Below are 12,581 nucleotides of genomic sequence, written 5' to 3'. Positions count from 1 at the left end.
AAGCACATTAATAGAAAGTTATGTGGAAGGGAAAAGTGTGGAAGAAAACGGTGCACAAGCAGCAGGGATGACCGCAGCCTGGAGAGGATTGTCAGGAAAAGGCCATTCAAAAGTGTTGGGGACTTTCACAAGGAGTGGACTGAGGCTGGAGTCAGTGCATCAAGAGCCACCACACACAGACGGATCCTGGACATGGGCTTTAAATGTTGTATTCCTCTTGTCAAGCCACTCCTGAACAACAAACAACGTCAGAAGCATCTTACCTGGGCTAAAGAAAAACAGATCTGGTCTGTTGCTCAGTGGTTCAAAGTCCTCTTTTCTGAGGAGAGCAAATTTTGCATCTCATTTGGAAACCAATGACCCAGAGTATGGAGAAAGAGAGGCACACACTGCAAGATGCTTGAAGTCCATTGTGAAGTTTCCACAGTCTGTGTTAATATGGGGAACCATGTCATCTGCTGGTGTTGGTCCACTGTGCTTCATTAAGTCCAGGGTCAACGCAGCTGTCTACCAGGAGATTTTGGAGCACTTCATGCTTCCTTCCGCAGACGAGCTGTATGGGGATGCTGACTTAATTTTCCAGCAGGACCTGGCACCTGCCCACACTGCCAAAAGCACCAAAACCTGGTTCAATGACCGTGGGATTACTGTGCTTGATTGACCAGCAAAGTCGCCTGACCTGAACCCCGTAGATGATCTATGGGGCATTGCCAAGAGAAAGATGAGACATGAGACCGAACAATGCAGAAGAGCTGAAGGCCGCTATTGAAGCATCCTGGTCTTCCATAACACCTCAGCAGTGCCACAAGCTGATAGCTTCCATGCCACGCCGCATTGAGGCAGTAATTGCTGCAAAAGGGGCCCAAACCAAGTACTGAGTACATACAGTATGCATGCTTATACTTTTCAGAGGTCCGATATTGTTCTATGTACAATACTTGTTTTATTGATTGCATGTAATATTCTAATTTTCTGAGATTGTGGATTTGGGTTTTTCATGAGCTGTAAGCCATAGTCATCACAAATATGACAAATCACGGCTTGAACTATCTTGCTTTGCATGTAATTAGTCTATGTCATATATTAGTTTCACCTTTTAAATTAGTGAAATAAATTAACTTTTTCACGATATTCTAATTTTTCGAGTTTCACCTGTATATGGCATTATCTTTTGTCTTATCTGCTGTCACACTGTTTATGCATTTTATTTTATTTCCTTTATTTTGCTGCCTTAATTGTGTGATTTCCATTTATTCCTTCTCCACCTTTTTCTTTAATGTTTCAAATGTTTCACCGTTGTCTTTTTTTAGGTTTTTTTTTTTTTTTTTTCTTTAAAAAAATAGTAGACACTATAAGAAATCTGTATTGTAGTAGTCGTGTACATATTGATCCTATACATTTATTATAGGGGTAGGAGGAATTGAGTCAGAAGCGGCTATGCTAGGAGTGCCTATTACTTTTACCCTGCCAGAGGTGGTTGGATGTAAACTGACCGGCTCTGTCAGCCTTCTTGCAACTTCTATAGATGTTGTTTTAAGCATCACTAAGGTAAGTTGCATTGTAGGCTTTTTGGTACATACTGTGAACAATATAAAATGTTTAAAAATAGAGAACCTAAACATTTCAAACAAAATAAGACCCATTTTCATTGCCTGAACCTGATGAAAACTCCAATGGGAATGATCCTTTGGAATATTTAGTGGCACATGTTATATATGCTCTTACACCCTTAATTATATACTGATAGTGTATCTGTACAGGGTTTGTGCTTGTCGTTTTATTTTGGGTTTTTTCTTGTCCCCATTCCTTTACATTTATACGATTCCTTTAAAAACAAATAACCCTGAACAATATATCTGCCTCTCATATAGTGGATAGTTATGCACACACTATATAGATCTGTAATGGCAATGACGGAATACATTTTTATAACTAATAATCTTGCTCATAGATTAGTCATAAAGCTAGTATTCCAATGTAAAGAAGGTTCTTTTTTTTTTATATATAGCTAATAATAAGGGAGTGGTCTTTGTTCAGGTAGAAATATCTCCATTACAGTAATCACTTGTTTATTATGCAGCAATTAAGACAGGCCAACCTAGATGGCAAATTTGTGGAGTTCTTTGGGACTGGGGTCTCTCAGCTGTCAGTTGCTGATCGTACCACAATAGCCAACATGTGTCCAGAGTATGGAGCAACCGTGGCCTTCTTTCCAGTGGATAGAGTAACCTTGAGCCATCTTAAGCAGACAGGTAAGAAGTCTTGTATCCTTGTCTGCCATTATTTTCTCTAGTAGTAAGTGGTTACAAAAAGGGTTTTAATAAATAATACTGCTCATGGACTTATGAGAAGAAACTGAGACATAGTCACTGGATCAATTGTAAATGTAATATGTTTACAAATCTGAGCCTATTGATCATTTTTTATTAGTTGGTTAGAACATTTTACCCATGTCTATATTTTACCTGAATTCACTTTCGTCCGTTTTCCATTAGAGTCTCTCTCCTTTATCCCTTCTCTAGGTTTTGAGGCTGACAGACTTAGGCTGTTTGAAGCCTATCTTAAAGCTGTGAAATTGCTGAGAGAGGAAGATGATGGACCTCCAGGGTATTCTGAGGTAATGTTTAAAGATCCACTATCTAGTTAGATACTATGTAGTTGGCTTTAGAATTATCTTTTCAGTGAAAAATAAAATATGAATTATTTTTGTTTTCTTACATGCTAGAACTAATTTATCTCTTCTCATGTGCTCTTAGTTTGTGGATGGTTTCCAATATTTTGCAAATAATTCCTAAATAAAACCGACATTGAGTTATTTATTTATGTTAGACTAGCAAAAGAGAACACATAGTTTGAAAGGAAACAAAATTACAAAATTCACTTAGTTGTTAATGTACTTTGAAGCCAACCCTACCATATCTCTGACCATACTATTATGCAAAGATACAAATCTATTGAAGTATTTCCTCATTGTCACCATGCTCCAATATACACAGTTTTGTTTGCTCTTATTATTTTGATAGCATGTAATTTATAATAACTATTATTTAGTATTTCTTCTGTTAAGTGTGATCAGTCCACGGGTCATCATTACTTCTGGGATATTACTCCTCCCCAACAGGAAGTGCAAGAGGATTCACCCAGCAGAGCTGCATATAGCTCCTCCCCTCTACGTCACTCCCAGTCATTCTCTTGCACCCAACGACTAGATAGGATGTGTGAGAGGACTATGGTGATTATACTTAATTTTATATCTTCAATCAAAAGTTTGTTATTTTAAAATAGCACCGGAGTGTGTTATTATCTCTCTGGCAGAGTTTGAAGAAGAATCTACCAGAGTTTTTGTTATGATTTTAGCCGGAGTAGTTAAGATCATATTGCTGTTTCTCGGCCATCTGAGGAGAGGTAAACTTCAGATCAGGGGACAGCGGGCAGATGAATCTGCATAGAGGTATGTAGCAGTTTTTATTTTCTGACAATGGAATTGATGAGAAAATCCTGCCATACCGATATAATGTCATGTATGTATACTTTACACTTCAGTATTCTGGGGAATGGTACTTCACTAGAATTACACTGTAAGAAATACATAAAGCTGTTTAATAACTAGAGATTATGTTTAACGTTTTCTTCTGTTATGTGTGATCAGTCCACGGGTCATCATTACTTCTGGGATATAACTCCTCCCCAACAGGAAATGCAAGAGGATTCACCCAGCAGAGCTGCATATAGCTCCTCCCCCCTACGTCACTCCCAGTCATTCTCTTGCACCCAACGACTAGATAGGATGTGTGAGAGGACTATGGTGATTATACTTAGTTTTTATGACTTCAATCAAAAGTTTGTTATTTTACAATAGCACCGGAGCGTGTTATTATTTCTCTGGCAGAGTTTGAGGAAGAATCTACCAGAGTTTTTTTACTATGATTTTAACCGGAGTAGTTTAGATCATATTGCTGTTCTCGGCCATCTGAGGGAGGTAAAGGCTTCAGATCAGGGGACAGCGGGCAGATGAATCTGCATCGAGGTATGTAGCAGTTTTTATTTTCTGAATGGAATTGATGAGAAAATCCTGCCATACCGTTATAATGACATGTATGTATACACTTCAGTATTCTGGGGATGGTATTTCACCGGAACTACTCTGTTAAAAGTACACTAAAAACCTTTTAATAGGTATTTATCATGTTAAACGTTTTTGCTGGAATGTAGAATCGTTTGCATTTCTGAGGTACTGAGTGAATAATTATTTGGGCATTATTTTTCCACTTGGCAGTTGCTTGTTTTAATTGTGACAGTTTCGTTTCTCTTCACTGCGGTGTGTGAGGGGGAGGGGCCGTTTTTGGCGCTCTCTGCTACGCATCACAAATTTCCAGTCAGTTACTCTTTTATTTCCTGCATGATCCGGTTCATCTCTGACAGAACTCAGGGGTCTTCAAACTTCTTTGAAGGGAGGTAGATTCTCTCAGCAGAGCTGTGAGACTTTTATATTGACTGTGAATAAAAAACGTTGCTCTGTAATTTTTATTGCAAATTTAATTATTGTTAATTTACTAATGGGAACAAACCTTTACTAAAAGTTGTGTTTTTTTAAAGATTGATGCTATAACTGTTTTTCAGTTCATTATTTCAACTGTCATTTAATCGTTTAGTGCTTCTCTGAGGCACAGTACGTTTTTTGTTAAATAAGATTTTAACCAAGTTGCAAGTTTATTGCTAGTGTGTTAAACATGTCTGACTCAGAGGAAGATACCTGTGTCATTTGTTCCAATGCCAAGGTGGAGCCCAATAGAAATTTATGTACTAACTGTATTGATGCTACCTTAAATAAAAGCCAATCTGTACAATTTGAACAAATTTCACCAAATAGCGAGGGGAGAGTTATGCCGACTAACTCGCCTCACGCGGCAGTACCTGCATCTCCCGCCCGGGAGGTGCGTGATATTATGGCGCCTAGTACATCTGGGCGGCCATTACAGATAACATTACAAGATATGGCTACTGTTATGACTGAAGTTTTGGCTAAATTACCAGAACTAAGAGGCAAGCGTGATCACTCTGGGGTGAGAACAGAGTGCGCTGATAATACTAGGGCCATGTCTGATACTGCGTCACAGCTTGCAGAGCATGAGGACGGAGAGCTTCATTCTGTGGGTGACGGTTCTGATCCAAACAAATTGGATTCAGATATTTCAAATTTTAAATTTAAATTGGAAAACCTCCGTGTATTACTAGGGGAGGTTTTAGCGGCTCTTAATGATTGTAACACTGTTGCGATACCAGAGTAATTGTGTAGGTTGGATAAATACTTTGCGGTACCGGCGAGTACTGACGTTTTTCCTATACCTAAGAGACTAACTGAAATTGTTACTAAGGAGTGGGATAGACCCGGTGTGCCGTTCTCACCCCCTCCAATATTTAGAAAGATGTTTCCAATAGACGCCACCACACGGGACTTATGGCAAACGGTCCCTAAGGTGGAGGGAGCAGTTTCTACTTTAGCTAAGCGTACCACTATCCCGGTGGAGGATAGCTGTGCTTTTTCAGATCCAATGGATAAAAAATTAGAGGGTTACCTTAAGAAAATGTTTGTTCAACAAGGTTTTATATTGCAACCCCTTGCATGTATCGCGCCGATTACGGCTGCGGCAGCATTTTGGATTGAGTCTCTGGAAGAGAACCTTAGTTCAACTACGCTGGACGACATTACGGACAGGCTTAGAGTCCTTAAACTAGCTAATTCATTCATTTCGGAGGCCGTAGTACATTTAACCAAACTTACGGCTAAGAACTCAGGATTCGCCATCCAGGCACGTAGGGCGCTGTGGCTAAAATCCTGGTCAGCTGATGTAACTTCTAAGTCCAAATTACTTAATATACCTTTCAAGGGGCAAACTTTATTTGGGCCCGGTTTGAAAGAAATTATCGCTGACATTACAGGAGGTAAGGGCCACGCCCTGCCTCAAGACAAAGCCAAAGCTAAGGCTAGACAGTCTAATTTTCGTCCCTTTCGGAATTTCAAAACAGGAGCAGCATCAACTTCCACTGCACCAAAACAGGAAGGAGCTGTTGCTCGTTACAGACAAGGCTGGAAACCTAACCAGTCCTGGAACAAGGGCAAGCAGGCCAGGAAACCTGCTGCTGCCCCAAAGACAGCATGAACCGAGAGCCCCCGATCCGGGACCGGATCTAGTGGGGGGCAGACTTTCTCTCTTCGCCCAGGCTTGGGCAAGAGATGTTCAGGATCCCTGGGCGCTAGAGATCATATCTCAGGGATACCTTCTAGACTTCAAATTCTCTCCCCCAAGAGGGAGATTTCATCTGTCAAGGTTGTCAACAAACCAGATAAAGAAAGAAGCGTTTCTACGCTGTGTACAAGATCTGTTATTAATGGGAGTGATCCATCCGGTTCCGCGGTCGGAACAAGGACAAGGGTTTTACTCAAACCTGTTTGTGGTTCCCAAAAAAGAGGGAACTTTCAGGCCAATCTTAGATTTAAAGATTCTAAACAAATTCCTAAGAGTTCCATCGTTCAAAATGGAAACTATTCGGACAATCTTACCCATGATCCAAAAGGGTCAGTACATGACCACAGTGGATTTAAAGGATGCTTACCTTCACATACCGATTCACAAAGATCATTACCGGTATCTAAGGTTTGCCTTCTTAGACAGGCACTACCAGTTTGTAGCTCTTCCATTCGGATTGGCTACGGCTCCAAGAATCTTCACAAAGGTTCTGGGTGCCCTTCTGGCGGTACTAAGACCGCGAGGAATTTCGGTAGCTCCGTACCTAGACGACATTCTAATACAAGCTTCAAGCTTTCAAACTGCCAAGTCTCATACAGAGTTAGTTCTGGCATTTCTAAGGTCGCATGGATGGAAAGTGAACGAAAAGAAGAGTTCTCTTTCTCCTCTCACAAGAGTTCCTTTCTTGGGGACTCTTATAGATTCTGTAGAAATGAAGATTTACCTGACAGAGGACAGGTTAACAAAACTTCAAAATGCTTGCCGTGTCCTTCATTCCATTCAACACCCGTCAGTAGCTCAATGCATGGAGGTGATCGGCTTAATGGTAGCGGCAATGGACATAGTACCTTTTGCACGCCTACATCTCAGACCGCTGCAATTGTGCATGCTAAGTCAGTGGAATGGGGATTACTCAGATTTGTCCCCTACTCTGAATCTGAATCAAGAGACCAGAAATTCTCTTCTATGGTGGCTTTATCGGCCACACCTGTCCAGGGGGATGCCATTCAGCAGGCCAGACTGGACGGTTGTAACAACAGACGCCAGCCTACTAGGTTGGGGCGCTGTCTGGAATTCTCTGAAGGCTCAGGGACTATGGAATCAGGAGGAGAGTCTCCTTCCAATAAACATTCTGGAATTGAGAGCAGTTCTCAATGCCCTTCTGGCTTGGCCCCAGTTAACAACTCGGGGGTTCATCAGGTTTCAGTCGGACAACATCACGACTGTAGCTTACATCAACCATCAGGGAGGGACAAGAAGCTCCCTAGCAATGATGGAAGTATCAAAGATAATTCGCTGGGCAGAGTCTCACTCTTGCCACCTGTCAGCAATCCACATCCCGGGAGTGGAGAACTGGGAGGCGGATTTCTTGAGTCGTCAGACTTTTCATCCGGGGGAGTGGGAACTTCATCCGGAGGTCTTTGCCCAAATACTTCGACGTTGGGGCAAACCAGAGATAGATCTCATGGCGTCTCGCCAAAACGCCAAACTTCCTCACTACGGGTCCAGATCCAGGGATCCGGGAGCGGTTCTGATAGATGCTTTGACAGCACCTTGGAACTTCGGGATGGCCTATGTGTTTCCACCCTTCCCGCTGCTTCCTCGATTGATTGCCAAAATCAAACAGGAGAGAGCATCAGTGATTCTAATAGCACCTGCATGGCCACGCAGGACTTGGTATGCAGATCTAGTGGACATGTCATCCTGTCCGCCTTGGTCTCTACCTCTAAGACAGGACCTTCTGATACAGGGTCCATTCAAACATCAAAATCTAACTTCTCTGAAGCTGACTGCTTGGAAATTGAACGATTGATCTTATCAAAACGTGGTTTTTCTGAGTCGGTTATTGATACCCTGATACAGGCTAGGAAGCCTGTTACCAGAAGGATTTACCATCAGATATGGCGTAAATACCTATACTGGTGCGAATCCAAAGGTTTCTCCTGGAGTAAAGTTAGGATTCCTAGGATATTGTCCTTTCTACAAGAAGGTTTAGATAAGGGTTTATCGGCTAGCTCATTAAAGGGACAGATCTCAGCTCTGTCTATCTTGTTACACAGGCGTCTGTCAGAAAATCCAGACGTCCAGGCTTTTTGTCAGGCTTTGGCTAGGATCAAGCCTGTGTTTAAAGCTGTTGCTCCGCCATGGAGTTTAAACTTAGTTCTCAACGTTTTACAGGGTGTTCCGTTTGAACCCCTTCATTCCATTGATATAAAATTGTTATCTTGGAAAGTTCTGTTTTTAATGGCTATTTCCTCGGCTCGAAGAGTCTCTGAGTTATCAGCCTTACATTGTGATTCTCCTTATCTGATTTTTCACTCAGACAAGGTAGTTCTGCGTACTAAACCTGGGTTCTTACCTAAGGTAGTCACTAACAGGAATATCAATCAAGAGATTGTTGTTCCATCCCTGTGTCCAAACCCTTCTTCAAAGAAGGAACGTCTTCTACACAATCTGGATGTAGTTCGTGCCCTCAAGTTCTACTTGCAGGCAACTAAAGATTTTCGTCAAACTTCTTCCCTGTTTGTCGTTTATTCTGGACAGAGGAGAGGTCAAAAAGCTTCTGCTACCTCTCTCTCTTTTTGGCTTCGTAGCATAATACGTTTAGCCTATGAGACTGCTGGACAGCAGCCTCCTGAAAGAATTACAGCTCATTCCACTAGAGCTGTGGCTTCCACTTGGGCCTTTAAGAATGAGGCCTCTGTTGAACAGATTTGCAAGGCTGCAACTTGGTCTTCGCTTCATACCTTTTCCAAATTTTACAAATTTGACACTTTTGCTTCTTCGGAGGCTATTTTTGGGAGAAAGGTTCTTCAGGCAGTGGTTCCTTCTGTATAATGAGCCTGCCTATCCCTCCCGTCATCCGTGTACTTTTGCTTTGGTATTGGTATCCCAGAAGTAATGATGACCCGTGGACTGATCACACATAACAGAAGAAAACATAATTTATGCTTACCTGATAAATTCCTTTCTTCTGTTGTGTGATCAGTCCACGGCCCGCCCTGTTTTTAAGGCAGGTAAATATCTTTTAAATTATACTCCAGTCACCACTTCACCCTTGGTTTCTCCTTTCTCGTTGATTCTTGGTCAAATGACTGGGAGTGACGTAGGGGGGAGGAGCTATATGCAGCTCTGCTGGGTGAATCCTCTTGCATTTCCTGTTGGGGAGGAGTTATATCCCAGAAGTAATGATGACCCGTGGACTGATCACACAACAGAAGAAAGGAATTTATCAGGTAAGCATAAATTATGTTTTTGCTGGAATGTAAAATCGTTTTCATTTACTGAGGTACTGAGTGAATAAATGTTTGGGCACTATTTTTCCACTTGGTAGTTGCTTAATCTGTTTTCTGACAGTTTCTGTTCTCCCTCACTGCTGTGTGTGAGGGGGAGGGGACGTTTTTTGGCGCTTTTACTACGCATCAAATATTTCAGTCAGCAACTCATTGTATTCCCTGCATGATCCGGTTCATCTCTACAGAGCTCAGGGGTCTTCAAAACTTATTTTGAGGGAGGTAATTTCTCTCAGCAGAGCTGTGAGAATTATAGTTTGACTGAGATAAAAAACGTTTATTCTGTAATTTGTTTCCTGCTTTCAGAATTTGTTATCTTTGCTAATGGGATTAAACCTTTGCTAAAGTTGTGTTATTTACAAGGATTGAGGCTATAACTGTTTCAATTTATTAATTTTCAACTGTCATAGATCTTCTGTGCTTCTTAAAGGCACAGTACGTTTTAATATTATTCTAATTGAATTGTATTTCCAAGTTACAAGTTTATTTGCTAGTGTGTTAAACATGTCTGATTCAGAGGATGATACCTGTGTCATTTGTTGCAATGCCAAAGTGGAGCCCAATAGAAATTTATGTACTAACTGTATTGATGCTACTTTAAATAAAAGTCAATCTGTACAAATTGAACAAATTTCACCAAACAACGAGGGGAGAGTTATGCCGACTAACTCGCCTCACGTGTCAGTACCTACATCTCCCGCTCAGAGGGAGGTGCGTGATATTGTAGCGCCGAGTACATCTGGGCGGCCATTACATATCACATTACAGGATATGGCTACTGTTATGACTGAGGTTTTGGCTAAATTACCAGAACTAAGAGGTAAGCGTGATCACTCTGGGGTGAGAACAGAGTGCGCTGATAATATTAGGGCCATGTCAGACACTGCGTCATAGGTGGCAGAACATGAGGACGGAGAACTTCATTCTGTGGGTGACGGTTCTGATCCAAACAGACTGGATTCAGATATTTCAAATTTTAAATTTAAACTGGAAAACCTCCGTGTATTACTAGGGGAGGTGTTAGCGGCTCTGAATGATTGTAACACAGTTGCAATACCAGAGAAAATGTGTAGGTTGGATAAATATTTTGCGGTACCGACGAGTACTGAGGTTTTTCCTATACCTAAGAGACTTACTGAAATTGTTACTAAGGAGTGGGATAGACCCGGTGTGCCGTTCTCACCCCCTCCGATATTTAGAAAAATGTTTCCAATAGACGCCACCACAAGGGACTTATGGCAAACGGTCCCTAAGGTGGAGGGAGCAGTTTCTACCTTAGCTAAGCGTACCACTATCCCGGTGGAGGATAGCTGTGCTTTTTCAGATCCAATGGATAAAAAATTAGAGGGTTACCTTAAGAAAATGTTTGTTCAACAAGGTTTTATATTGCAACCCCTTGCATGCATTGCGCCGATCACGGCTGCAGCGGCATTCTGGATTGAGTCTCTGGAAGAGAACATTGGTTCAGCTACTCTGGACGACATTACGGACAGGCTTAGAGTCCTTAAACTAGCTAATTCATTCATTTCGGAGGCCGTAGTACATCTTACTAAACTTACGGCGAAGAATTCAGGATTCGCCATTCAGGCACGCAGGGCGCTGTGGCTAAAATCCTGGTCAGCTGATGTTACTTCTAAGTCTAAATTGCTTAATATACCTTTCAAAGGGCAGACCTTATTCGGGCCCGGGTTGAAAGAGATTATCGCTGACATTACAGGAGGTAAAGGCCATGCCCTGCCTCAGGACAAAGCCAAAGCCAAGACTAGACAGTCTAATTTCTCCAACATAGGTGTGTCCGGTCCACGGCGTCATCCTTACTTGTGGGATATTCTCTTCCCCAACAGGAAATGGCAAAGAGCCCAGCAAAGCTGGTGACATGATCCCTCCTAGGCTCCGCCTTCCCCAGTCATTCTCTTTGCCGTTGTACAGGCAACATCTCCACGGAGATGGCTTAGAGTTTTTTAGTGTTTAACTGTAGTTTTTATTATTCAATCAAGAGTTTGTTATTTTAAAATAGTGCTGGTATGTACTATTTACTCTGAAACAGAAAAGAGATGAAGATTTCTGTTTGTAAGAGGAAAATGATTTTAGCAACCGTTACTAAAATCGATGGCTGTTTCCACACAGGACTGTTGAGAGGAATTAACTTCAGTTGGGGGAACAGTGAGCAGACTTTTGCTGCTTGAGGTATGACACATTCTAACAAGACGATGTAATGCTGGAAGCTGTCATTTTCCCTATGGGATCCGGTAAGCCATTTTTATTACAGAAAGAAAAAAAGGGCTTCACAAGGGCTTTTTAAGACTGTAGACATTTTCTGGGCTAAATCGATTTATATATAAACATATTTTATACTCCATAGCCTTGAGGAATTATTTTAATCTTGGGAATTATGTAAAATAACCGGCAGGCACTGTATTGGACACCTTATTCTCTAGGGGCTTTCCCTAATCATAGGCAGAGTCTCATTTTCGCGCCTCTATTGCGCACTTGTTTTTGAGAAGCATGACATGCAAATGCATGTGTGAGGAGCTCTGATACTTAGAAAAGACTTTCTGAAGGCGTCATTTGGTATCGTATTCCCCTTTGGGCTTGGTTGGGTCTCAGCAAAGCAGATACCAGGGACTGTAAAGGGGTTAAATATAAAAACGGCTCCGGTTCCGTTATTTTAAGGGTTAAAACTTCCAAATTTGGTGTGCAATACTTTTAAGGCTTTAAGACACTGTGGTGAAATTTTGGTGAATTTTGAACAATTCCTTCATACTTTTTCGCAATTGCAGTAATAAAGTGTGTTCAGTTTAAAATTTAAAGTGACAGTAACGGTTTATTTTAAAACGTTTTTTGTACTTTGTTATCAAGTTTTTGCCTGTTTAACATGTCTGAACTACCAGATAGACTGTGTTCTGAATGTGGGGAAGCCAAGGTTCCTTCTCATTTAAATAGATGTGATTTATGTGACACAAAATTTAGAGAAAATGATGCCCAAGATGATTCCTCAAGTGAGGGGAGTAAGCATGGTACTGCATCATCCCCTCCTCAC

The 12,581-nt window shown here is 41.4% G+C and overlaps 1 protein-coding gene across 3 annotated transcripts in view; it reads left to right on the top strand.

Moving 5' to 3' along the window:
- Window positions 1–12,581, top strand: part of IREB2 (iron responsive element binding protein 2) — a gene marked incomplete in the record, with an annotated part of 432,524 nt that overhangs the window by 132,829 nt on the left and 287,114 nt on the right. For all 3 annotated transcript variants that reach the window (XM_053717273.1, XM_053717272.1, XM_053717271.1), the window contains 3 exon segments: window positions 1,409–1,548; window positions 2,081–2,252; window positions 2,523–2,617. In XM_053717273.1, the coding sequence (XP_053573248.1) occupies window positions 1,409–1,548; window positions 2,081–2,252; window positions 2,523–2,617 (407 nt within the window).

The sequence above is a fragment of the Bombina bombina genome, chromosome 6 (genome assembly GCF_027579735.1).
Source record: "Bombina bombina isolate aBomBom1 chromosome 6, aBomBom1.pri, whole genome shotgun sequence".
Classification (NCBI taxonomy): domain Eukaryota; kingdom Metazoa; phylum Chordata; class Amphibia; order Anura; family Bombinatoridae; genus Bombina; species Bombina bombina.
The sequence above is the reverse complement of the archived record's forward strand: the minus strand, read 5'-3'. Positions and strand labels throughout refer to the sequence as shown.